Here is a 26,850-nt window from a genome sequence, read left to right on the forward strand (position 1 = left end):
TAGAGGTGGAGTTGAGGACATATTTTCATGCCTGTCAATGCCCAGGAGCCTTGGTTCCTTGGGGCTGTCTTCCATTCTTTCAAAGCCCCCAGTTGCCATTGGGTGGCTCTAGATGGCTCTACCTGCATTTTCTCAGGCGAGGGTGGCAGCTGCAGAAGCCTCTAGACAAGAACTCTGAGGCCAGAGGCGAGCAGTGCCTGCCTTTGCAGAGCCCCACCAACCCCCGGGCACAGGGGCACCTGTCAGGCCTGAGGGATCCAAAGGATGCTGAGCTCTGCCCATGTGCTGGACTTCGGGCGGGGTGATTTACACCTTCTCTCACCCTGTTCCCAAGCCACCTTGTGAGGTAGAGACTGCTTGCCTGGTTTTCAAATGAAGAAGCCTGACCTCTGGCACACAGATCTACCTGGGTCCAAATCTCCTGCCATCCTGCCTCCCAGACTTCCCAGCGGATGGCCCAGTCGACTGAGTTGGGGGTGGGGTCCTGCCTCCACTGCCCATTCTGTTCTTCTTTGGTAGCCAGCCATGGCGGCGCCAGGTGAGGCCTTCCCAGTGCCCACGCAGGGCGTGGCACATGGTGGCCACTCCTCAGTGTCTGTCGGATGAATGACTCCCAGGGACCTTCCAGAGTTGTGGGCCCGACCCAACCCTTGCCCTGTGCTCTGGCCCCAGTGTCCTTAGAGGGACCCACTGAGGGCCTGACATCTGGCGTTTGCTTCTGAAGGCTTCCAACTGTGCCACTTTCAACTCATTATTGCTACTGTTTGGGGACAGCCTGCGTATGATAAATGCTACTAGAAAATCAAATTCCGTTCTATTGGAAGCAAAACTAGTAGAGCACAAAGCAGGTTAAGAGGGGAAGACTGATGAGCGAAGGCTTCTGGAAAATAAACAAAGGAAGTTTTCTTTCCCAGATAACTTTTATTTATTACACTTGCTTTTTCTTAAAGATACAGATACCCCACTGGTCTCTGCTGCCCAGTGCTGAAGAAATGGGTTTCTGGGGCTTGCGGGACTTGGGGGATGATTCTAGAAGCTCGGGAAGGCACACAGTGGGGGTGGGTTTATGACAATCAGGTCAGATCAGTGTGCCTCTGGGAAAAGGATCAATCTTGGGCCCAGCTCTGGGAGATGTCAGCTCTGGGAGATGTCAGCTCTGGGACTGGCAGTGGAGCCCGGCTGGTTTCCCGCTGGAGGGCGCCCTTCCCAGAAGGGCTTGTCCCAAACCAAGATCCTGGGCAGGGCAAGGCCGTGAGAGATAGGGCCTAGTGGGCGATTCTGGCTGGGGCAGCCCTGCAGGATCTCTTTGGCACCTTGCTGTTGCCTTCCAGTGGGCAAGGGTGACACTTGGGAACTGGCAACCAGTGGGAACCACAGCGAGGTGAGTGACACACTGGCCACATCCGTGAGGGGCTCGGAGGTTAGTGGGCACTGGCTCATTCATCCTTCCAACACACGTGTTGAAGGGCTACTATGCCGTGTCCTGGCGATTGGGTGTCCATCAGAAAACAAAACAGTCTCTGCTCTTCCAGATGAGTCAATGGATACTGCAACCCTCCTCTGGAGGGGTAAGGCTCTGAGAGGGGTGTGCACAGAGGAGGGTCCTCCTGACTATCAGGAGGGCTCAGAAGAGGCTTCCTAGAGCAGAGGTCTGGCCAGACCTTGACTTCAGGAGATCACCAGGCATAGCACCCAGGAAGATCATTCCAGAGGGTGGGAACAGCAGAGGTGAAGGCCCAGTGGTGTGAAACTCAATGGAGTATCCGTAGCGTCTCGAGAATATAGTCCAGTGGATTTGAGCAGAGGGACCTGGGGGGAAGTGTGAAGAGGGAGGAGGAGGAGGCAGGAAGGTTGGGCTGGAGCTCTGGCCAGCTTGTGAAAAGCCTGGACTTTACCATTGAGACAATGTGGAGGCATCAGAAGAGAGGGACATTCAGCCACTGCAGCACCCTTCAGACTCCCTACTGGGTCCCAGCTTCTGCCTGGGGGCAGAGGACCTCTGATTTCCACACCCACCTCCCTGTGCAGAGGATGTTGGTGTAAGCACTCCAGGCCACTCCATCCACCCATGAGAAGAGGAGGGAGCCTGACATTTAAGTAGGGGCAGGGTCATTGCCTCGAACCCTGGTGTCTCTCTCTCTCTCTCTCTCTCTCTCACACACACACACACACACGGTCAGTGCCTCGAACCCTGGTGTCACACACACACACACACACACACACACACCCCTGCCTGCCTCCTAGTGGCATCCTCTCTTCCTCCTGCCTCTTTGGGGTAAACTCACCAGGAAAGGCCTTCTTCCTGCAGGGGGCGCTGCTGCCCTCCAGGGAATCAAATCAAATCAGGATTTTCCACTCCAGTTTTGCCAGAGACAGTGAGCCAGGAAGAGGGCCATTTGGCTCTGTTTTTTGTGTTTCTTCTCTTCATCTGGGACCTTAGAGAGGCAGGTGATTTTTCCCAAATCCAACCCTAACATCTTGGCAGCCAATAATAGGACCAGCATTTGAGAACAAAGGATCACTTGGGGGAAACAGGCTTCTGGTGCCACTGCAGGAGTTGCTTAAGAATGCCTGGACCACGTGGGCCTCTCTGCAAACTAAGTACCTGCTGTGTGTGAGGGACTGTTCTCAGCCCTGGGAACACAGTATTATAGAAGATAGGCAAGGCACTTCCTCTGTGGGGGCTGAATATTCTACTCGGAGGAAGGAAATGACAGACACACAAGGTAATTTCAGAGGAAGGTAAGTGTGAAGGAGTGAGACAGGGCACTGTGGCACAGTGCCACAGGCAGGCATGAGCAGCGTAGCTGGGAGGTGACATGTACGCTGCGCCTGGAATGGGAAGAAGCAGCCAGCTATGAGAAGAATCGAGGAAGGAGCGTCCCAGGCACAGAGAAGAGGGGAGAGCCGGTGCAAAGGCCTGGGGTGGAAACAAGCTTGGTATGTCCAGGAGACACACAGAAGGCAGAGTGAATTATGGGGAGAGAAAAGCTTGGGGACAGAGGCTAGGGCAGGACTTCGGAATCTTGCAGGCCACAGCAACAAACTTCATTCAATTTGAGACAGGGTCTTGCTCTGTCGCCCAGGCTGCAGTGCAGTGGCATGATCTCAGTTCACTGCAACCTTGAACTCCTGGGCTCAAAGCATCCTTCCACCCCAGCCTATCAAGTAGCTGAGACCACAGGTGTGAGTCACGGCACTTAGCCAAACTTCTTTCTAGATATGATGTGAAACCATTATAAGGTTTTAAGCAGGGTGGTGACAACGTGTGACTTGGTTTTTTGTTGGTTTGTTTGTTTTTGAGATGGAGTCTTGCTGTTGTTGCCCAGGCTGGAGTGCAGTGGCGCGATCTCGGCTCACTGAAACCTCCGCCTCCCGGATTCAAGCAATTCTCCTGCCTCAGCCTCCAGAGTAGCTGGGATTACAGGCGCCGGCCACAGAGCCTGGCTACTTTTTGTATTTTTAGTAGAGACGGTGTTTCACCATATTGGCCAAGCTGGTCTCAAACTCCTGACCTCAAGTGATCCGCCTACCTCGGCCTCCCAAAGTGCTGGGATTACAGGAGTGAGCCACCGCACTCGGCTGGTGACTTGTTTTTTAAAAGAACTTTCTGATAGCCCAGATGCAGAAACAACCCAAATTTCCAGCAATGAATGGATAAACAATGTGGTGTATCCATTTGATAAGTATTAGTTGGCAATAATAAACCTTAGAAACTTTAAGCTGGGTGGAAAAAGCCAAACACAAAGACCAGGGCTTGTGTGATTCATTCAGTGAAACGTCCAGAATCCACAGATCCAGAGAGACAGAAACTAGATTAGCAGTTGCCTCGGGCTATAGTGGGAGACGGGGAGGAGGAGGCTGGGGAGTGATTGCTAATGGGTACAAAGTTTCTTCTGGGGTGATAAAATGTTCTAAAATTAGATTATAATGATGCTTGCACAACTCTGTGAATATACTAAAAAAACATGAATTGTCCATCTTTGAAGTGGGTGGATTTTATGACATGTAAATGATATCCCAGTAAAGCCGCTTGGTTTTGATGTTTGTTTAAAGACCTTTCTGGTTTCTGGGTAGAGAATAGAGTTAGGGGATGCACAGAGGAAGAAGGGAGACAGGAGGCTAATGCAGTCCCCCAGGCATAAGATGGCAGGGATTGGGTAGGCGTGGACAAGATGCATGAGTGTAGCGGACCCACAGACAGGATTTGCGGATAGGTCAGAAGTGGACGGTGAGAGGAAAGACCAGCATCAGCCATGGGTTGAGTGGGTTGAGCTTGGGTAGCTGGTGGCACCATCCTGAGATGAGGTACCCTGGAGGGACCCTGGCTGGGGAGAAGCCTTGGTCCAGTCTGCCAGGTTAAGATGCCTGAGAGCTGGCTGGGCGCGGTGGCTCATGCCTGTAATCCCAGCACTTTGGGATGCTGGGGTGGGCAGATCATGAGGTCAGGAGGTCGAGACCATCATGGCCAACATGGTGAAACCCCATCTCTACTAAAAATACAACAAATTAGCTGGGCGTGGTGGCGCACGCCTGTAGTCCCAGCTACTCTGGAAGCTGAGGCAGGAGAATCACTTGAACCCAGAAGGCTGAGGTTGCAGTGAGCCAAGATCACGCCACTGCACTCCAGCCTGGTGACAGAGGGAGACTCCATCTCAAAAAAAAAAAAAAAAGATGCCTGAGAGCTACCCTCACGGAGGTGTCAAGGAGGCAGTTGTGTGTGTATGACTACGGGGCTATGAACTGTAGGGAAGGGGGGCATGGATTATAAATCTGGGAGCTGCCAGTCTAAAAATGGCACTTAAAGCCACAAGATTCAGTGAGGTCACTGAAGAGAGAGAAGAGAAGAAGCCTTTGGCCTATGTGGCCGCAGATGCCGCCGTGTCTTGGAATGTTGAGTGGCTTTGGCTGGATTTACAGGCATGGGGCTGTGGCTGTGATTAGCTAGAAAACAGATTAATGTTAGAGGTCATGACAGGCTTGGCTTGGCTCTCGTACTGTCCAGGCTGGGAGAGAGATTTGTTTCCCGGGGTCAGTAAATGCCCCCGGGACTTTGACAGACGGACAAATTTATTCTCAGCATCATCAGTGCAGAGGCCCCGGTTACCCAGCCTGGCTGCCCACTGGTCACCTGGGGCCTTTGAAGGAGACCAGTGCTTGGGGCCAACCCCCAGTTGGTTGGGGAAAGAGGGACATTTTTTACCAGCTCTCCAGTGATTTTGATGCACAGCCGAGATGGAGAAAATATAAAGACGGCCAAGTTCCACACACAAGCCACAAAAAAGAGTTTGACATTTGGGGCCTTTCCAATGGTGAGTGTCAGGCACAGGCAGATGGTGCCGGATGATCTGCCCTGAATTCCGCTCCATTTGTCTTGTGTGTTTTGAACCTGGTCCAGGGCCAAGGAGGGAACAGTGCTGGGGGTCAGCCACCCTGGCCTGCTCAGGACTGACACCGATGGAGCACCGAGGATGTGGGATACTCAGTCCTACAAGCCGGAAAGCCCTAACCGGGATGAGCTAGTCACCCGAACAAGGGAGGGGCACACCTCAGCTTGCATCTGAGAGGCCTTATTTCATCATCTCTGATCTTGGTTGTGCACTTGAGGTTTTTTTTTTTTTTTACCACAAATGGGTACAAGAGGGCTTCATAATGACCAGACAAAAAAGTGTGAGTGTCCTTGTTAGATAGGAGCTAAGCAGTTATAAGTTGTATTGTATAAACTAAGACAAAAAATGCAGAGGATTTTTTTTTTTTGAGACAAGGTCTCACTGTCACTCAGGCTGGAGTACAGTGGTGCAACTTCAGTTCACTGCAATCTCTGCCTCCCAGGCTCAAGCGATCCTCTTAGCTCTGCCTCCTGGGCTCAAGAGAGCCTCCCACCTCAGCCTCCGGAGTAGTTGGGACTACAGGTGCCTGCCACCACACCCGGCTAAGTTTTGTATGTTTAGTAGAGATGGGGTTTCGCCATGTTGGCCAGGCTGGTCTCTAACTCCTGACCTCAGGTGATCCGCCCACCTTGGCCTCCCAAAGTGCTGGGATTATGGTTGTGAGCCACTATGCCCAGCCTGTTTTATTTTATTTGAGACGGGGTCTCACTCTGTTGCTCAGGCTGGAGTGCTATGGCATGATCATAGCTCACTGCAGCCTTGAACTCCTGGCCTCAAGCCAACCTCCCACCTTGACCTCCCAAAGTGCTGGGATTACAGGTATGAGCCACTGTACCCAGCCTCAGTGGAATGTTTATAATCCAAAAACCCATGAAAAGAATGAAATGTCTGTGCCTGAAATTAGGTGATGGTGAAAGAGGTCCATATAGGGTTTGCTCTGGGGATGGCAGGTATTGACTAGAAGCAGCACATGTAAGCCTTCTGGGTGCTGGAACAGTCTTGATCTTGATTGGGGAGGTGGTCATATGAGCGTGCATATAGGTCAACATTCCTTGAGCTGGTCATTTTTAAGAATAGTGTGTTTTAGGCTGGGTGCAGTGGCTCATGCCTGTAATCCCGACACTTTGGGAGGCTGAGGCGGGTGGATCACCTGAGGTCAAGAGTTCAAGAACAACCTGGCTAACATGGTGAAACCCTGTTTCTACCAAAAATACAAAAATTAGCCGGGTGTGGTCCTGTAGTCCCAGCTACTCGGGAGGCCGAAGCATGAGAATCGCTTAAACCTGGGAGGCGGAATTTGCAGTGAGCTGAGATTGTGCCATTGCACGCCAGCCTGGGCGACAGAGTGACACCTGCCTCAAAAAAAAAAAAAAAAAAAGAATAGTGTATTTTACACATTACTCTATCTACATTATATCTCAATCAAAAATTTTTTTTTTTTTTTTTAAGTTTCACTTAAAAACTCAAGAAGGCCAGGCGCGGTGGCTCACGCTTGTAATCCCAGCACTTTGGGAGGCCGAGGCGGGCAGATCACGAGGTCAGGAGATCGAGACCACGGTGAAACCCCATCTCTACTAAAAATACAAAAAATTAGCCGGGCGTGGTGGCGGGCGCCTGTAGTCCCAGCTACTCGGAGAGGCTGAAGCAGGAGAATGGCGTGAACCCGGGAGGCGGAGCTTGCAGTGAGCCGAGATTGCGCCCTGCACTCCAGCCTGGGCGACAGAGCGAGACTCCGTCTCAAAAAAAACAAAACAAAACAAAACAAAAACTCTGGAGCCCTGGAAAATTACAGCAGGATGAAGGCGGACGTGCCGACTGGGCTGGAGGAAAGGAGTGATTTCTCAGGAGACAGGTGGGACATGTGGACACAGATGAAAGGGAAGAGGAGGCAGATAGTTCCTGACTGCTCCAAAGATAGGCTAAGGGGATCGGGAGATATTAGGGATCCAAATGGCTTCATGACCCCTGGGAAGACCTTGAGAGCCATAGTTGGTGGCACCAGTCAAGGCTGTGGGGTGGTCCCTTGGTGATCAGGTGAGCTGTGGACAGGGAAGGTGTCCAGGCCACATGGTGATCATAGGTGGGGAACCATGTGGAGTCAGGACCCTTCAGGAAGCACACGGAGAATGACACAGCAGAAGGGGACCCAGCCGGGCAGACTTAGGTAGAACCGAAGTCTAAGGTGCAGAGCACTCGATGTCCTGCTTGGAATTACCCATGGAGGAGGGGTGAAGGTAGACAAGTTATGTTTCAGCAATATGTGCTTCTGAGAGACCCAGAACTCCCTGACTTCATACCTGCCACAAATCCTGAAGGTTTCAAAGAAGAATGAAAAGAAGGCCCCAGGCCCCACAAACAGCCTCCGTTGCGCATGTGTGAGAGAAAGGGTCGGGCCATCTTGGGAAGCAGCTTCCACTTTTTAAAAGCGCAGCTGGGCCCGCTTGAAAGGAGTGGTAGAAACAGAGGGGGCAGCAGCCTGGAGGCTTGATCCGCGGCTACAGGATAGAAGGGTCAGAGGAAAGGTTTCTGGTGCCCTTGAAGTCTCCCAGGCTCCTCAAAACCCAGGGAGTACAAAAGCAGAGGAGAGGCCAGGCACACGGGGCAGAGGGCACTCGGGCCTCGCAGCACTCCTGGGGCACAGGCTTCAGAAGCTTCCGCTTAGGTATCTGAGAATGGTTTTCCACCGAGACAGATGTAAGAGGAAAAAGAATTCCTAGGTCTCTGCACTCAGAAGTCAGACGAAACTTTCAGAAATGTAAAGTGGGTCATCTCATGTGCTGCTTTAAAGTCTTCCTAGCTTCTTGCTGCTCTCAGATTAAAATTAAACTCTGTCTTAGTCCATTTTATGTGTCTATAACAGAAAACCACAGACTGGATAATTTATAAAGAAAAGGAATGTGTTTCTAGAGGCTGGGAAATCCAAGGTTGGGGGCCTGCATCTGGTAAGGGCCTTCGTGCTACGTCCACTTGTGGCCAAAGGCAGAAGGGCAGAAGAGTGCCAGAGGGCGAGCAAGCAAGCGAGGGCTGAATCGGCTTTCAGAACAACCCACATTAATGCATTCACAAGGGCAGAGCCCTCATGGTCTAATTACCTCTTGACAAGCCAGGTTCCACTTCTTAATACCATCCAAAGGCAATTGCATTTCGACATGAGTTTTGGAGGGGACATTCGAACCATAGCAAGTACTTACCTGCCCACCAGGCACTGAGGGATGGAACCCCTTCTGCCGACTTCCTTTGACCCCCAGACCCTCCCACTTGCTCACTGCCTTTCTCTGCCTCAGATACAGCAACACTTCCTGCCTCTGAGCCTTTGCATTCACTGTTCCCTCTGCCTGGAATGCTTTTCGCACAGACTATCACAAATGTCAGCTCCCCAGGGGCTATCCCTGACTTCTCCATCTCCAGTGATCTCCATGTGAACTCAATTCCTGGAGAAGGTGGTCCATGCAGGTCCTAAGACCTGGGAGAGCCACACTTGAAATTTTGTAACTTGTGCAAGACGATGGAATTATCCCTAAAGGTCTCTCTGAGAAGTGGCCCAGGGGGTATGGCGGAGGCCCACATCTCCTTTCCCTGCCTGTTTACACTCTGTCCTTGCTCCGGTCCCTGGATGGCGAGGACATCGTGGGTCTGGATTATCTGGGTTCTGGGAGCACGATTTTGCTAGGATAACTGCCAGAGGAAAATGAGTGTGCTGGTATTTTCTTTTCTTTTTTTTTTTTGTGACGGAGTCTCGCTCTGTTGCCCAGGCTGGAGTGCAGTGGCGCAATCTCGGCTCACTGCAAGCTCCACCTCCCGGGTTCACGCCATTCTCCTGCCTCAGCCTCTCCGAGTTGCTGGGACTACAGGCGCCCGCCACCACACTGGGCTAATTTTTTGTATTTTTAGTAGAGACGGGGTTTCACCGTGGTCTCAATCTCCTGACCTTGTGATCCGCCCGCCTCGGCCTCCCAAAGTGCTGGGATTACAAGCGTGAGACACCGTGCCCGACCGTGTGCTGGTATTTTCTTTTTTTTTTTTTTTTTTTTTTTGAGACGGAGTCTCGCTCTGTCGCCCAGGCTGGAGTGCAGTGGCGCAATCTCGGCTCACTGCAAGCTCCCCCTCCCGGGTTCACGCCATTCTCCTGCCTCAGCCTCTCCGAGTAGCTGGGACTACAGGCGCCCGCCACCACGCCCGGCTAATTTTTTGTATTTTTAGTAGAGACGGGGTTTCACCATGGTCTCGATCTCCTGACCTCGTGATCTGCCCGCCTCGGCCTCCCAAAGTGCTGGGATTACAAGCGTGAGCCACCGCGCCCGGCCAGTGTGCTGGTATTTTCTAACCTCGGGCAGCTGCTGGGAGTCTCATCTCTATTGAGTCAGACTTTGGAAGAGCAGATGCTCCGGAAATTTGGGCTAGGGTTAATTCAACAGTGGAGGAGGTGAAAGTACCACACCAGCAACATAGGAGATGACCCAGGAGGTGGCTAGGGCTGCAGGGCCTGACCCTGGAGGGGTCCTGACATCTAAGAAACCCTCCTGGTCAAGATTGAGCAGAATAAAATTGAGGATGGAAGAATTTGGATGTTTCTTTGGATTTCAGTTTTCATAGAGAAGATTTCATTGTGAAGTTGACATTTTTTTTAGTGGAAGATTACATGATTGGAGGATGTTCCTGTTGGTCAAAGGTGGGACAGTCTTCTTTTTCTACCTGGTTCATTGCGGAATTATCTGCTGACCCACCAGGGGATAGAGAGGCTGGAGTAAGGGGGGTAACAGGTTCGGGGAGGGGTTTGCTGTGGGGAACAGGGGACTTGGGAGATGACCCACCACTGCAGCTGCATCAGAATCACCTGGAGGGCTTGCCAAAGACACAGACTGCTGGGCTGCCCCAGAGCTGCTGATTCAGCTCCTTGGGGCCTGAGAATCTGCATTCCCAACCAGCTCCCAGGTGCTGCTGGGGCTGGCTGCAGGCTCCACACTCTGAGAACCGCTGATGGAATTATTGCCTGGTTCTGAATCATTCTGGGGTGAAAGCAGAGCTTCCCACCCCAGGGCTCAAGGGAACTCCCAGGGGAGTAGCGAGTGCCCAGCTGGTGAGGGCCCTCCAGAGAGTCAGGGCAGGACCGTCTGGATGTGCAGCCGGTGCCCCCGAGAGATAGCCACCCCCAACCCCTGATGACTGCAAGGTTGGCCAGGAAATCCAAAGGCTTAGAGAGGAAAGTCAAGGTATGAATGTGTGTGTGTGTGTATGTGCGAATATGTGTGTGTGAATGTGCTTGTATGTGTGAACATGTGTATGACTGTGCATGTGTATGTGTGAATGTGTGTGAACATATGTATGTGAATGTATGTTTGTATGAACGTGAATATATATGTAAGTGTGAATGTATAAAAGTGCATGTGTGTGAATGTGTTTATGTGACTTGTGTGTATGAAAGTGCATGTATGTGTACGTAGGTGTGAATATGTGTATGAATGTGCATATGTTTATGTGAACGTGTGTGAGTGAATGTGTACGTGTTTGAACTCTTGTGAATGTGTGTATATGTGAATATGTAAATGAATATGCATGTGAGTGTATGTTAACGTGTGTGGGTATGTGTGTGAATGTGTTTGAACGTGTATGTGTGAATGTGTGTTTATATGAATCTGCATGTATAAGTGTAAATGTGTTTATATGAATGCACGTGTGTGTTAATGTGTTTAAGTGAACGTGAGTATGTGGGTATGTGTGAATATGTGTATGAATGTGCATGTGTTTATGTGAATGTGTGTGCATGTGTTTATGCGAATGTGTGTATGAATGCATGTTTGTGTGCATGTTTATGTGAACGTGTATATGTGTACGAATGTGCATGTTTGTGCAAGTGTGTTTATGTGAACGTGTATGAATGTGCGTGTGTGCGTATGTAAGTGAACGTGTGTGTGGGGTATACATGTTTGCATGAATGTGCATATGTGTGTAAGTGAACGTGTGTGTGGTTATGCATGTTTGTATGAATGTGTGGTTTGTATGAATGTGTGAGCGTGTGAGTGTGGGTATGTGTGTGATCCCTTTTCCTCTCCACTGCCTCTCAGTCCCTAGACTGGGGACTTCTCCACCTGATAAATGGGCTTGGCCCATTTCCACACGCTCTATAGGATGGTGTAGGACTTGTGATTGGAAAACTGGGCAATTCCTGACAATCTCATTGCAATCACCAGTGGAAAGGGGGTCACTGCACTGAGAAAAGGCCACTTGACGAGCCATCTTGTACCCCATCTTTCTGGGACCTTCATGTTAATGGAAAGAATTCTCCTCCCTTCCTGCCTTGCTTTCTGGAATCTACAGTCAGTCCATGGACCGGACCAGGATGGCCCACAGAACCCCTGCAGTGAAACTGCTCATCCTTTTTCCCCCCTGCTTCCTTGGGTCCACTCTCAGCCAGCTGCAGCTGGGAGGGAGGCCAAGTGCATGGTTAATCCCCAAGTCTTCAGCACAGACCTTTATTTTCGTCGATAACATGCTGAGGACACAAAAGTGAGAAGACAAGGGTCCTGTGACCGGGGAGCGGTCAGTCTATGGAGGAAAGGCTCATGCATATCTGGGTCTGCCCTAGGTGTGTAGGAGCCCAGGTCAAAGGAGTTTTTACACCTATGTCAAAGGAGGGGCAGGGAGGAGTCAGGGAAGGCTTCCTGGAGGAGGTGACATTGAGGGCAGCTAGGAGGAATGAAGAGGAGTTTAGTAGGCATACCTTGGTGGTGGAGCCCAGGCAGGAAGCAGCATGTGAAGAGACATGGAGGTGTATGAGAACATGGGGAGTTTCCAGCTTGATTTCTAAAGGAAAGAATCTCTGGGATATTTGCATGTTTTTCTAGGCTGAGTTTTACCATTCCCCAGAGCACTGAAGGCTTCTGGGAAAAACACCTTAGTTATCATTGTTTTCACTGAGACCAGGGGGCCACAAAATTTATTGTCCAAGTTGGGGCACTTTTAAGAGCAAAGGGGGTACTATTATTATGTTGGAACAACAGGTTAAAATCTGTCATAAGCAAATGCCATGAGTAGGATGGTCACTCTAGCCTTGGGGGGTCATACACAAGGGTGGGGTGGAGGAAGGGTACGGGGAACAGTAGAGAGTACTGAGTGGGCCTCTGTGGAGGCTGCCCAGAGGCTGGGAACAGCTGTGTGACCTGAGCGAGCCTGTTAGGGCCTCAGTTCCCTCCTCTATAAATGGGGATGCCATCTTTTCCTGCCCACCTCCAAAGTTTTGTAGACAGGATTTATCAGGTACTCCATGAAGAGGAAAAACTAACTGGACCTCAGACATTCCTGGGCAAGCTCCTGGCATCTTCCTCAGCCCTGGGCCCCTGCCCGAGCATCCCCCACCACCAGACGGGTCCCTGGAAGACCTTGGACAGTCAACAAATCTTCATCCCAGTTTCCCAATTTTTGTAGATTCAGAGCTAGCTAATGGCAAAATGCTTGCTCAATGGGAAAAGCAGAAAACGTTCAGATTTATTGCTTTGAGATTTTGGTCTGTCTCCTGGGCCTGGTTGATGCAGTTTCCTCCAAGTTTCAGAGCATTTTGTTTAAAAAGAATTTTTGACAGCAGGGTTTTGCCTCACATTTACACAAGGTTTTATAGTTTACAAAGAGGTTCACATCATAACAATCACTGCTAGGATGCACTGAGTTCTTACAAGGGGTGGGGTGGGGAGGCTCGATTAAGCCTTGAAACCATGGATGGAGAAGCAGAGGCTCAGAGGAGCTTAACTAAGGGGCTTGCCCAAGGCCACATAGTCCTGGAAAAGGGCAGGGCAGAGCTGAACACAGGTCCACCCGTTTCAAAGGTTGTGCTTGTATGAAACTGACATGGGTTGTCCTCTCCTCTCGCGACCCTCTGCCTCTCTTGCCTTCAGGCTACCCACTGCGTGCCCTGCTGCAGACAGTGAGTAAGAAAAGGCAAAACCAAACCCAGAGGCTTGTGCAGAAAACAGAAGCTGGAATGAGTATAAAAATAACTAGGTATGTTCAAGGGAATCCTTGAGTCCCTAAACAATATATTTTCTGCTAAGATGATTTATGTAGTGGTGCAGGTGATGGAGGGTCTTCACGGCATCAGCCGAGTAGTTGCTTTCTAATTCTGCACTGTCCAAAACAGCAGCCAGCAGCAATGCATAGCTCTTTAAATTTCATTAAAATGAAATGAAATTGGCCAGGCGCGCTGGCTCACGCCTGTAATCCCAGCACTTTGGGAGGCTGAGATGGGTAAATCACAAGGTCAGGAGTTCAAGACCAGCCTGGCCGAGATGCTGAAACCCTGTCTCTACTAAAAATACAAAAATTAGCCTGGTGTGGTGGCATGCACCTGTAATCCCAGCTACTTGGGAGGCTGAGGCAGGAGAATTGCTTGAACCTGGGCACCAGAGGTTGCAGTGAGCCGAGATCAAGCCACTGCACTCCAGCCTGGGTGACAGAGCAAGACTTCGTCTCAAAAAAAAAAAAAAAAAAAAAATTAACTGGTTGTGGTGGCGCACGCCTAGAGTCCCAGCTACTTGGGAGGCTGAGGCAGAAGAATTGCTTGAACCCAGGAGGCAGAGGTTGCAGTGAGATTGCACCACTGCACTCCAGCCTGGTGACAGAGTGAGACTCTGGTCAATTTAAAAAAAAAAAAAAGGAAATAAAATTAAAAGTTTAGTTCCTCCATTGCACTTGTCACATTTTAAGTATTCCAGATCCACATGGGGTGACCCTATTGGACGCCACTGTTTTAAGCCACCAGCAGCCTGCTCCTGTCTTATCCTGCTGTCCTGAAGAATGGAGAGCTGTTGACATAGGTGGCAGGCACACCTGTTTTAAGGTAGGTCGCTTTGCAGTCAAGGTATCTATAGATGCCATCCCAACACCTGAGCCCCTCTACTCCACTCTGGAGCAGTTACAGCTCCAGGGATGCAAATAAAAGGCAGAAACCAAGGCAGTGGCCACCAACTGGGGTCTTGCTACTCAAAGTATGGTCCAAGGACCGGCAGCATCAGTATCTCCTGGGAGCTTGTTAGAGAAAAGCAGAATCGCCGGGCGCGGTGGCTCACGCCTGTAATCCCAGCACTTTGGGAGGCCGAGGTGGGCGGATCACGAGGTCAGGAGATTGAGACCACGGTGAAACCCCGTCTCTACTAAAAATACAAAAAATTAGCCGGGCGTGGTGGCGGGCGCCTGTAGTCCCAGCTACTCCGAGAGGCTGAGGCAGGAGAATGGCGTGAACCCGGGAGGTGGAGCTTGCAGCGAGCAGAGATTGCGCCACTGCACTCCAGCCTGGGCGACACAGCGAGACTCCGCCTCAAAAAAAAAAAAATAAAAAAAGAGAAAAGCAGAATCTGGCTGGGCACCGTGGCTCATGCCTGCCATCTAGCACTTTGGAAGGCTGAGGCAGAAGGATAGCTTGAGCCCAGGATTCTGAGACCAACTTGAGAAACAGAGAGAGAAAAAAAAATTAGCTGGATGTGGCGGCACACACCTGTAGTTTCAGCTCTTCAGGAGGCTAGGTGGAAGGACTGCTTGAGCCCTGGAGATAGAGGCTGCAGTGAGCTATGACGGCCCCACTGCACTCCAGCCTGGGTGACAGAATAACACCCTGTGTCAGGAAAAAAAAAAAAAAAAGGCAGAATCTCAGGCTCCATGCCAGAGCCGCTGAACATGAACCTGGATTTTAACAAGCTCCCAGGTGATTCCTGTGCACGTTTGAGAAGCTCTGACTTAAAAGACAGGCTGAGCAGGAACAAAACAGTGCTCCAAATATAGGAAACCAAACTGATACTTTCAGATACAAAAAATAGAATCAGTCCCCCTCCTCCAGTAGGGTGTAATTAAGCATTAGTCACAGAGGGCCGAGCATCTTTGTGCCACATGACCAATGACCATACTTCCAAGGACAGGCCCCCAGGGGAAACGCTGGGGGAAGCTAGCCCATTCATCTCTAGCACTTTCTCAAACCACAGTGGGGTCACCTCCTCAAAGCAGAGGGAACGGAACTGAGAATCAATCTTGGATGCTGCCTTTAAATCAGATTTTCCATTTCTGCTTTTCTTCCCAATGCATTTGGCCGATCTGACCAAACAGCCAGTCATTTAAAGGGGGGCACCTAGAAAAGGGCTGTGCCCCGCTCGTCCCCCTTCCCGAGGCCGTGAGGCTCTGCAGACCTCAGTGCCAGGAGCTGGGTGTTGATGAGGCTTTCTGGGAAGGAGCCGACATCACGCCCTTCTATGAGGGAAGCAGGTGCAAATGGTGCTTCCATCCTCAGCGAGGGCGCAGATGAGGCTTAAAACGAGCTTGGCAGCCACGTGCTGACCCCCAGCTGGGAAAGGAGAGGGCTGCTTCAGGGAGAGGTCTGGGTGTTCAGATTCTGTGGCTTGCAAAGCTGTCTCCTACCTTCAGTAAGGATGAGTCATCCCTTAATTCCTCTCTCCTCTCGGCCTATCTTGAGTCGTACTTATTTTTATCCGTGGAATGGAGTTAAGTTGCCAAAAGGATGATATTTCTCCACCTGCAAGGGCCCTCCTGGAGGATACATTTTAAAATATTCATTTTTACAATTTCCTCCCAGCAATACAGCAGAGGACAGGAGAGGAGAGGTAGACAGTCGTACGGGCCTGGCGGGGGCGCCTGGGGCTTGGGGAACTGCAAAGTGGCTTTGAGACAGAGAGACATTCTAGAAGTTATTCTGAGGACATAATTGGACAAAAGTGAAAAGGAGGATAGTTAAGTATGCTCTTCATAACTCTCTGTATAATACTGAAGAAATCAAAGCAAACTGTAAACAGTCCTGCTGTTTTCGCCTGTGCAGCCTGCAGATCCCTTATTTTGGTGATGAATCTCATGTTTTTCTCTAGGGAACAGCCCATCACCCATTGCACAGGGTAATCTTAGGGGGTCTGCCAAGCCAAGATGCCTGGCCCTGCCCTTGGCTAGGGGCAGGCATGTGACCCAGGCCAGGCCACATAGAAAGGAGCCACAGTAGGATCTGGAAACATTTGGATTCAGCCCTCCTGATGGTGGTGCCTAGAGAGGCTTCCCTGGTTCTTGAAGGGTCCCTGTAGCCCTTATTGAGGTTTGGCTGTTTATTCCTCCCTGAGATTCCATAAGCCACCCCATGGCATTTCAGTAAATCCCTTTCTGTGCTTAAGTTGACAGAGTTGGTTTCTGTGATTTTTAACTAAAATCCCAGATGGACACAAACCCAAATGCCTGGCAACAGGGGTTTAGATCAGCAAAGTAGGCTACAGCACACAATGGAATACTCCACAAGCACGTACAGCGATGAGATAAACATATATTTGTTGACATGGAAAGAGGTTCACAATATACAGTTAAGTGCAAAAGCAGATTATAAGAAAACAGTGTGCATAGTAGGATACCACGGTGGCAAAATATATATTCTATATATTCATAGAAAAAGGCCTAGAAGAAAATATAACAGTATTCACCCCAGAGAGTGGGATGGCCAATGAATCTTCTTTCTGCTTCTATTTTCTAATCTTTCTACAATGTTTGTGTAGTCAGTTTTCCTGGTTTGCTTTTTTTTTTTTTTTTGAGCACAGGTGGGTCATGGGAGTCACGCTCTCATGTTGCCTGTCCAGAGCATGGTGACTTACTACAGGGGCTACCCCCCAGCAGCTCTGCTTAAGAAGATTCTGGGAATGTCTTGAGTCTCCAGAACAAGGAACAAGCACTTCCTGTGCCCAGGGAACCAGCAGCTTCCCACTTCTTCTCACAGCAACCTTGTGGGGTTGAGATTTTGTCTGCTTGATGGAAAAGAAGAGCCCAGAGAGGGGAGGTACCTGCCTAAGTTCATACAGCAGGGATTTAAAGCGGGGTCACCTGGCCCAGAGCCCCAGGGGCTACTAAAGCTTATGAACAGCGCAGGCAGCTGAGCCCAGGGAAGGGCTCACCATTCTCCTGTGACTTCCGCTGTGTTGACAAGCTGCAAATGTGCCAGGAAAGGGCTGGGTGTGCGGATCACCTGAGCTCAGGAGTTCAAGACCAGGCTAGGCAACATGGCAAAACCTCATCTCTACTAAAAATACAAAAAACTAGCCGGGTGTGGTGACGCACCCTGCTACTGGGGAAGCTGAGGCAGGAGAACTGCTTGAACCCAGGAGGTGGAGGTTGCAGTGAGCCAAGATCGCACCACTGCACTGCAGCCTGGGCGACTGAACAAGACTCTGAGTCTCAAAAAAAAAAAAAAAAAAAAAAACTGTCAGAGGAGGAAGAGCTGTCACTTCAGTGTTAGGACCTGAACTCCTTGCTCTGTACAACAGCCCCAGTGTTTCAGGCCCCCTCCCAGGGAGGGCATCGGGGAGGGTGGGAAAGGGGGCTGGGTTATGGGAGGTTTGTTCTTCTGCCAGATAGTCTTTCGGCTGCTCCTTTTTATCTTCTGGGTCTTGGCTCGAAGGTCACCTGCCCAGAGAGGCCCTCCCTGACCCCATAGGGTAGGTCCTCAGCTGTCTGTCTATCTCCTTTGTAGCATTTCCTATGACCTGCAGTCACTTCACTTGTCAGTTTCCCTTACCATCGCTTTCTCCCCTCTTGATCCCTTGACTGCAGGGCTTATGGCTGTCTCACTCCCAGCGGTGTCCCTGGCCTCTAGCCCAGCATCTGGTCCATTGCAGGCACTTACCAAGCATCTGCTGAATGATGGAACAGACGGACACTCAACTGGGGTGGCCAGGAGACGGCAGGGGCGAGACTCTCCTCTGCCTTTTTCGGGCTGTGTGACCTCAGGCAAGTTGCTGCTCCTCCCTGGACTTCTTCCCAATCTCAACCTGAGTATAAATAAACAACTCCATCTGAAGGGCTGGCCTCACGCTTCTTGAATATATCAGGACCGATTTCAGGGGAGGTAATAGAAGTTGGAATTGTTTACTAAATTATACCTTAAATCAACTGCTGGCCGATTATTCTTTCTGATGGTAACATTGCAATGGTTTTTCTAGGAGTCACTGATGTGCAATGAGCCCAATCATATTTCTTATTCAATAAACTCTTTTATTCTAGTTTACAGATTTTTCCATTACAATAATAATGAAAATAGCACTAGTGATTTGTAACACTGAGGCCCAATCAAAGGGAAACCCCTCCTCAAATTATAAGGTAAATGACACATAGTTGAACATAGGGTCAGTGTTGGGCAAAAAGCATTTAAAATATAGATAACGGGGTCAAGATTTTGTGTGTGTGCAAACACAGAGTTTTATCAGGATGACACAATTTTAGAAAGTGCATGATTTTGAAAATTATGTGTACAATTGTGACAAAACTAAACTGTAGAGAAAAGACAAAACCAAGCAAAAACAAAAACTGAGAAACCAAAAGGAAGCAAATCAAATACAAGGGGCGGATATGCAAACCTCCGGTCCTTTGGCCCTGGAATGGCGAGTGAGTGGGCTTCATAGAAATTCTCTGTAGAAAGGAATGTGTGGGCCAGCGTGGCCACGGCTCTGGCCTGACATCGCTGCGTCTCCAAGTCTTGTCTCCTCACAGAGGAAAAGAAGTTGCTTGTCTGACACATCTGCTGGGCATCTGCCCCAGATGGGGCCTTCGTTCCCAATCCCTTTGAGAACAGTCCCAAATCCTGAAAAGGCAAGGCATCCCTGCGGCGGCCCCAGGGCGGTGGGCTGGAGATGGGGTCAGTGTCTGCCCCAGCTCCTGCCGGAGCTGTCTGAGTGGTTCACCGGGAGCGGGTGGGCCTCAGTGTTGAACACCCAGTCTTCCAGGGAGAGCAAGTCATCTTCAGAGAACAGAAGATAGAGATACCTGTGCCCCATGCAGGGCAGGGAAGCAAGACACGGTCTGTCAGTGGCCTGGGGAAGAAGGGTGGGCCCGGGAACAAGTCTCAGGACCTTTGTGATGGGCCTGTGGCCAAGGTCCGGAGGCCTGAAACCCCAAAACTGTAGGCAGCAGGGTGGGGGTGCTAGTCCTGGGGAAGGAGGCTGTGGCTGCAGAGAAAAGCCTTGAGCTTTGGGGTCAAAAGGACTTAGTTTACCCTGGCCCTGCCATCAGCCGGCTTCACCCGCCCGGCCCTGTATGTGAGCCCTTATGGCCCAGATTCTCCTCTGGAGGGGTGCCTGAGGGCTGCTCCAGTCCAGTTGGCTCTCACGTGCCCCGCTGCTGCCCACTAAGACTCTATATTCAGAGTACACATTGGGGCACTAAGAAGAACATGGGGTTGTGACTCTAGAACTCCAGCTTCCAGGTTGTGGGTTTTTCCCCCACTGGAAGGAACTGATCATTCTGACCCACCCTAAAGGGTTAAAGCACAAGGGGCTTGCTTTGGGGAACAGCGAGGAAGTGGGATGGCCAACTTCCGTGGCAAGAAATCGAGGGGGGCACAGCAGCCACACTGCAGAGGCCACAGGAGGGAAAGTCAATGCCAGCAACCCACACTGACATCATCGTCGTTAACCCTATCCCATTTTACACACGAGGACACGGTTCCCAGAACGGAAGCAACCTGGGGAGATAGGTGAGAAACTGAAGGAAGCTGCGGTATCACACGGTGCGTCCCTAGGGAACTTGGATTCTAGCCCAATCTCACTCTCCGAGAAAGCGGCCTGGCCCAAGGCTCACCCCTGGGGTGCAGCCCTCTGGATTCCAAGCCCTTTACCCCTTTTGGGCTCCCATCCTGTGACCACAGAACCTGCCTGTGGAGGGGAGGGACTGCGGACCCCTACCCCCAACCTCCCACCTGTCCACCCCTAGGAAGAACCCACGCTGCTCACTTTAGTGTCTCCGCTAGAAAGAAGCTCTGCTGCTTGTTGTCATGGTTGGGGGTGCTACTGTACACATCTTGGATCCCGGAGAAACCGGCTTCTGTCCGACAGTATTTCTCCAAGGCCTGAGGAAGGGGAAGAGGAGGACGAAAACAGCCTTAACATGGGACAGGAAAGGCCCCTCAAGACTTGTGCATGGCTGGCAGACTGGAGCTAGAAGGCAGACGGCACCCCCACCCCTTGGCTGGGGACTCCTGGCATTTGTGGGAACAGAAGGTCAAATTATTCTTTCAGGGTTTAGCCACCTGTCCCCAGGCTGGAGGGGCCATACTCCCTCCACCCACACCTCTGAGAGCTCTGGCCCGACGGGCCGCCTGTCCTGAGCTCTTCACCTGGTTTGAACTTAGAGGAAGCTTCTCTTCGTGTTTCAGGGGACTAGGCTGATCTCACAGATTCACCCACAGTGGTAGGCAGAGGTGAAGAGAGGCCACTGGTGATGGCCATGGGCTGGGATTTGGGGATGGACTTGGTACCCCAGCGATTCTCAGGAGAGATGGTCCCTGGGCTGGAGGCAAGTGGGCCAAGCCATTCATCTTTCTATATAAATGCATTTTTTTTGTTTTTTTTGAGACAAGGTCTCATTTTGTCACCCAGGCTGGAGGGCAGTGGCACGATCAGAGCTCACTCTGCAGCTTCAACTTCTTGAAGGTTCGAGCAATCCTCTTGCCTCAGCCCCTCAAAGTAGCTGGAATTATAGGCGTGCGTCACCATGCCTGGCTAATTCTTGTATTTTTTTGTATAGATGGGGTTTCGCCATGTTGCCTATAGGCTGATAAATACAATTTCTACCCACTGAGGGGTCTGTGGACTGGTCATAGGAGCACAAGGCGCTTTGGCCTTTGAAGGCCAAGAACGATGGTCCTGGGGAAGCAGGTGGACTTAACAGGGCCAGTGAACCTGAGCATGCCCTGGACCCCGTCTGAGTGCAATGCTCAGAGTGGGCACGGGGGGTGGTGGGGGAGACAGGGGCAGAGAAGGCTCAGCATCCACAAGGGAACCTTCTGGAATCCCCACACCTGCCTTTGACACCTCCCCCAAGACAGCCATTAAACTTCCACCTAGGTGTGGGGCCGGGGGCTGAGGGCAGGGTAGGCCTCAAGGGCCGGTAGAGACTACAGTGGGGCTCCCTCGGGCTGGGCTGCCTGTGGGAAGAGGAGGGAGATGGAGGTGAGCTGCCCAGCTTCGGGATCAGGAAAGCATCTGTTGGGACAGTGGTGGCCGCGTGGTGCTCTAGGCAGCTGCCTAGCCTCTGACCCTCTAAGTTTGCTGAGGCCTGGTCCCAGGCCCCAAGGATATGGGCACTCAGAACCCTCTTCACAAGTCTGCCCTGTCCTGTCTCAGGACAACTTTGCTCAGCTGGGGACTCTTGGCTCTGTAACCACCACCTTGACCCTTTGCACTCTGAACTGTGGTCAGAGGTCAACGTGGCTTGGCCTTCCACTCCATGCCCAAGCCAGGGCACCTAGCACCCAGCCTGAGAATTCTCAGGGGCATCTAGCACCTGGCTGCCCATCCCTGGGGCCCACTCACCAGCACCACCTCCCAGCCCCACTCCCTGTAGATGGGGTTGTGGGTCTGTCGCCACAGGTACATGTAGCTCTCCACCACCTCTGGCCGGAGGATGTAGTAGCTCTCGCTCAGCTGGGTGGCCACAGCCTCTCTGCCGGAGTTAAACCAGAAGGCCTCGGGCCCGAGTTTGGTGTCTGGGGAAACAGCCAAGCAGAGGGCCCAGGTCAGACCTCCCACCTCCTGCTTTTTGGGATCCAGGAGAGATGTCAGTTGCCTTGAGCCCGTGGCCAGGGTGATGTCAGGGGTGTGTGGGTGTGGGGTGCCCCTGCCTGGACTGCTGTGTAAGGCTGCACCGGGCAGATGCACAGCTTCCCTTTTGGCCTGGGCTGGACAGAACGAGACCCTCGGGGACTGGAAATGTGAGCAGCTGTGGACTCTGAGAGTCCAAATGAGCTTCTCAGCAGTCTGGGTAGGTGAAGGTTTGGGCAGGGTTCCACGACTGTGTACTTTTAGCCAGACCTCAGCCAAGAGGGTTTCGGGTTTCAACACATCTGGGGAACTGAGGGTTAAACAAAATGAGTCTCCTATCTGCAGGATTTATCAGATCCTTTAATAGGCTAATGTGAAATGAGGCTTCTCCTCAGGACCCTTTTTCTTAGAAAACTGCTTTTAACACCTCCCAGAACAAACTTCTAGAGTTTGGGAAGAGCTGAGGTGGAGATGGAGGGAAGATTGCCCAGGAATGCACCTACTCCCACAGAGGGGGCTGAGGAAGGAGGGCCTGAGGGAGCCTGGATTCTGTCATTGTCATTGTTTTGTTTTGGGGCAATTTGCTGTCATTCTTGTTGGATGGCCACAATTATAACCACCTCTGCAGCCACTACTTATGATTTCAAAGGCTGTGCTGGGTGCTTTAATACACTATTTCAATCCTTAAAAAATGTTTCTTTAGTAAGGTAATTCCACCCATGTGGAAACTGAGGATCAGAGAGGCTAAGTAATTTGCCCAAGGTAACACAGCGAGTTGTGGCTGAGTTGGGACTTGACCCTGGATGCGTCTGATGCCTCTCCTAGGGCAGTGCTCTTTCCCTCCTGGGTCTAACCCTTATAGGCCCAACATGTAAGGTATGAGGGCCAGATCCTTCTCCCTTTAATGCCTGTCCCTCCTGTCCAGGTCACCCAAGTCCCCAGCTCCATTCCTAATGTGAGTCCTCTTCCCTCCTACCAGGGTTCAAAACCCTGAGAGGCCCTAGGTTGCTTTTACTCTAGAGACAGGGGCTAGAGGTTTGCAGGACTTCCTGCTCTTCCATGGAGGGCTTCAGGGAAGAGGAATTAGCTAGACCCTGGTCTCTCTAATCTTTGCAAATTGTGTAGCGGCTCCTGTTTTGCCAAGTCACTAGTGGGGTGAAGGCAGGAGCCACTGCTACAGGCGTCCACGGGACAAGCCGAGGCTGGCTGGAACAATACGCTCTACTAAGCAGCTGTCTTTTATGGTCTGGGCTGATTGTCTCAGACAAATAGCGAGCCTTTTATTATTCCTGAGATTTCTTATTTGTTTATGGCCCTGGCAGAGCAAGCTCTTTGAAAAGAATGGACGACCAGTTTTAAAGACCCATTGCGAATCTCTGACTTCCTGGAAACAGCTCCAGGAGACCCCATTCAGCTGGGGCGGGCACAGACACATCGTGATGGGCCGTCAGCAAGTGCCTGCACTGCTGCTGGCCGAAGGCGGCTGCCAAAGTACTTTCTCATGGGACCCTGTGCCTCACTCTGAGACCTGTGTCATTATTCCCATCGAACAGATAAGAAAACAGAGGCTGCCCATCTGGCCTCTCTAATCTTTGCAAATGGTGTAGCGGCTCCTGGCCATCAGAAAACAGTTGTTTTGTCAAGCGGTGCTTGAGCCTGGGATTTTTACTGCAAATCTTGGATGGTCCCCTCCAACCAACACTGGGATTACCACTCAGAGCAGTGGGCGACTCCTGGGACCACACGGGGGCTGGGGATTTTTCTGAGGGGTGCAGTTTGCACACGGGGTGGAACCAGGCATCAGAAGGCCTGGGTTCTAGCCCAGGATCAATTCCTCACGTGCAGTGTGACTTTGGCTAAGTCACTTCCCCTCTCTGGGCTGACTCCGCTTCTCTGTGAAGAATGAGGAGCCAGGCTCAGGCTTTCAAATGTGACCTCTGACTCTAGCATCTGACAATTCAGTGGTGAGTGGCGGGTGGGGAGGACCAAGCTCTCAGGCTTTCCGGTGATCATGGGTCAAAGAGGGCGACTAAACAGATGGGAACAGGAGGCGGTGAGACCCCCTCTAAGGAGGGTGCCGGGGGAAAGGCAGAGGCACATTTGAAGGTAGGGGACTCAGGGTGGGAATGTGCCGGGCTCAGGAAGCCGCCGTTTCTGCCTCCGGGGCTGGAGGATCCTTTACTCTGTGCCCCTCTCAAGGGAGCTTGGCCAAGTAATCTCTGAGCCTCAGTTTCCTCATCTGTGTGGTGAGGTTCAGTGATGATGTGTCAAGTGCAGAAGCGCACTGGGTACACACAAAGCGCTTCCTGCGTCTGTACTAGTTTCCCTTTCATTCAGGGTACGGTCTCGGAGCCTGGAGAGCACCTCTCTCAAATTCCACCTAACTTCCAAGGGGAGGCTTCCCTAAGGCCATGTGCTCCCTTTGCTCACTGCTGCTGGTCTTTCCAGTTCTTCCTGGTGTCTAGCCTCAGTCTCTCCTGCTGCCCCTTCCCCTTGCAGGGTTACCTGAGCGGGCGTATGACTCGTGACACGTCTTGGTGATCTGGGCTGCGAGCTCTCGGTAGTGGGCCCTCTTTTCTTCCTTGGCATCCTCGGCGCCAAGGGCGATCATGCCCCCGGAGAAACAGGCCAGGTGCCCCATCTTGTGGTCCAGAATCCCCCCTCGCCACTCGGCAATGTAGGTCAGCCCCCCAGGAGAGACATTCAGCAAGTAGGTCTCTATCGCCTGGGAGCAAGGTGGGGATTGGGCAGGGAGAAGGGGCGTGGGAGGGCACAGACAAGGGGGGGAAAGGATGGAAAATGAACATTTTGGAGACAGTAGTAAGGGCAGCTCTGCCAAGCCCTCCATCCCAGGCAAAGGAGGCCCATTGATCTCTGCTGCTCAAGATGCCTGCCAGGGCACAGGAGGGGCTGCTATTCGCTGGGAGGCTCAGACACAGGGCAGCTCCCCAGGGCAAGTCTCTTACACAGCCTTTAAAATCTTCCACGTTTTAAAAAACATTAAAAAATATTTTAAGATGATTCTCCACCTCCTCCATTATGTCCTCTGTTTGATCTTAACCAGAAGCCCAGCTGGCCTGTGGATGGGCTTCAGGGGTCCAGGCCCTTAAAACTGTACCCAACACTTTCTGGTGGATGTGCATCTTTATGGGGAGAGTGTCCATCTATTCTTACCAGTTTCTCAAAAAGAACCTGCAGAAAATTAAGAGGTGTTCTCTACGGGTATTTTGTCACACGTTTCCTCATTTCATGCCTATGGCAAGCCAGGCACCTGGGCTGCAGCGCCCTACACAGACAAACGGGAGGGGCAGCTTGTCCTAGGCCACCCAGCCACACCAGCCTAGAAACAAGACCCCACAACGTTCAGAGCTCCGCTTCTTCCACTACCCGATGGCCATGCCTTTTGGTGGGAAGGGAGGTGATGCTGTTGTAAAGACTCTGGGATGTCGGAGGCGTGAGGGGGTCAGACTGCTGTCAGCCCCAGGAGCCCTGGGGACCAAGGGGAGGGAAGAAGCTGCTCACACAGTCTCGAGGCCAGACTCCATGGGCTGGTGGGGCCTGGCCCATGGCTGGGGTCCTCTGGGGCCCTTGCCAGGCCTCTGCCTCCACTCTTACCCCTCCAATCTACTCTCCAGGGGGTCTCTGTACTCTTCAACTAACAAGCCGGATCATATCATCTGCCTGCTTAGAACCTTCAGTGGTTTACAAGTGCCCTTATGTGGAAACACCAGAGGGGCCTCCAAGACTCCACGATCTGGACCCTGAGGGTGGACCTGATGCTATGGACATGGCTCTGGGGCACAGACTCATCAGGTTCCAATCTCATCTCCACCAGTTCCACGCTGTGTGACACTGGGCAGGTTGTATGTTCTCTCTGTGCCTCAGTTTCCTAACATGTAAATTGGGGATAAGAGCATTAACTGCCTCATAGGGTTGTGAGAATTAAATGAGATATGCCTGCAGGGCTTGGCCTATTTCCCAGCACAGAGTGAGTCCCCACTAATTACTGGCCCCTATGATTCCTCTCCAGTCTGTCTCCTGCCCTTCCCTTCTCACGCCCTACCTCACCTACACTGGCCTTTTTTCACTCAGGTACCCTCCTGGCTTCCAATATCTCGGCAGCCATGTAATATTTCCTTGGTGTCAGCGCTGTGCTAGGTACTGGGGCTACAGGTGTGCTGGAGAGAAGCCTGGACTCTGCCTCAGGGAGCTCACCCATTAGTGCAGAAATTCCCAACAAAACCAAATATATATGAGAGGTGCAATTTGTTTTGTTTTCAGACAGTCTTACTCTGTCACCCAGGCTGTAGTGCAGTGGCATGATCTTGGCTCACTGCAACCTCCACCTCCCAAGTTCAAACCATTCTCGTGCCTCAGCCTCCCAAGTAGCTGGGATTATTATAGGCGTGTGCCACCATCCCTGGCTAATTTTTGTATTTTTAGTAGAGACGGGGTTTCACCATGTTGGCCAGGCTGGTCTTGAACTCCTGACCTCAGGGGATCCACCCACCATGGCCTCCCAAAATGTTGGGATTACAGGTGTGAGCCACCACAACTGGCTGAGAGGTACAATTTGTGATCAGCAAATTGAATAAAACAAAGTGAGAGGATGAGATTAAAAAATGCGGGGGGAGGCAGGGAAGGGCTGGACACAGTGGCTCACGCCTGTAATCCCAACACTTTGGGAGGCTGAGGCAGATGGATCATTTGAGCCCAGTAGTTTGAAACCAGCCTGGACAACATGGGAAAAACCCAACTCTACTAAAAATATAAGAATTAGCCAGGCATGGTAGTGCATACCTGTAGTCCCAGCTACTTGGGAGGCTGAGGTGGGAGAATCACTTGAATCCACGAGGCAGAAGTTGCAGTGAGCCAAGATTGCACCACTGCACTCCACCCTGGGCAATAGA

The 26,850-nt window shown here is 51.5% G+C and overlaps 1 protein-coding gene across 6 annotated transcripts in view; it reads right to left on the reverse strand.

The window, feature by feature from the left end:
* Positions 1–16,663: 16,663 nt before the first annotated feature.
* Positions 16,664–26,850, reverse strand: part of MAN1C1 (mannosidase alpha class 1C member 1) — a 167,722-nt gene continuing 157,535 nt past the window's right edge. For 5 of the 6 annotated variants that reach the window (XM_055261108.2, XM_055261106.2, XM_055261105.2 and 2 more), the window contains 4 exons: positions 24,446–24,665; positions 21,713–21,885; positions 20,132–20,247; positions 16,664–19,166 (listed from right to left, as the gene is read on the reverse strand). In XM_055261108.2, the coding sequence (XP_055117083.1) occupies positions 19,040–19,166; positions 20,132–20,247; positions 21,713–21,885; positions 24,446–24,665 (636 nt within the window). In that variant the 3' untranslated portion in view covers positions 16,664–19,039. Of the gene's footprint in view, positions 19,167–20,127; positions 20,248–21,712; positions 21,886–24,445; positions 24,666–26,850 lie in introns of those variants that run through there. The other variant, XM_055261107.2, reaches the window with a different exon arrangement.

Source organism: Symphalangus syndactylus, chromosome 22, assembly GCF_028878055.3.
Source record: "Symphalangus syndactylus isolate Jambi chromosome 22, NHGRI_mSymSyn1-v2.1_pri, whole genome shotgun sequence".
Lineage (NCBI taxonomy): Eukaryota > Metazoa > Chordata > Mammalia > Primates > Hylobatidae > Symphalangus > Symphalangus syndactylus.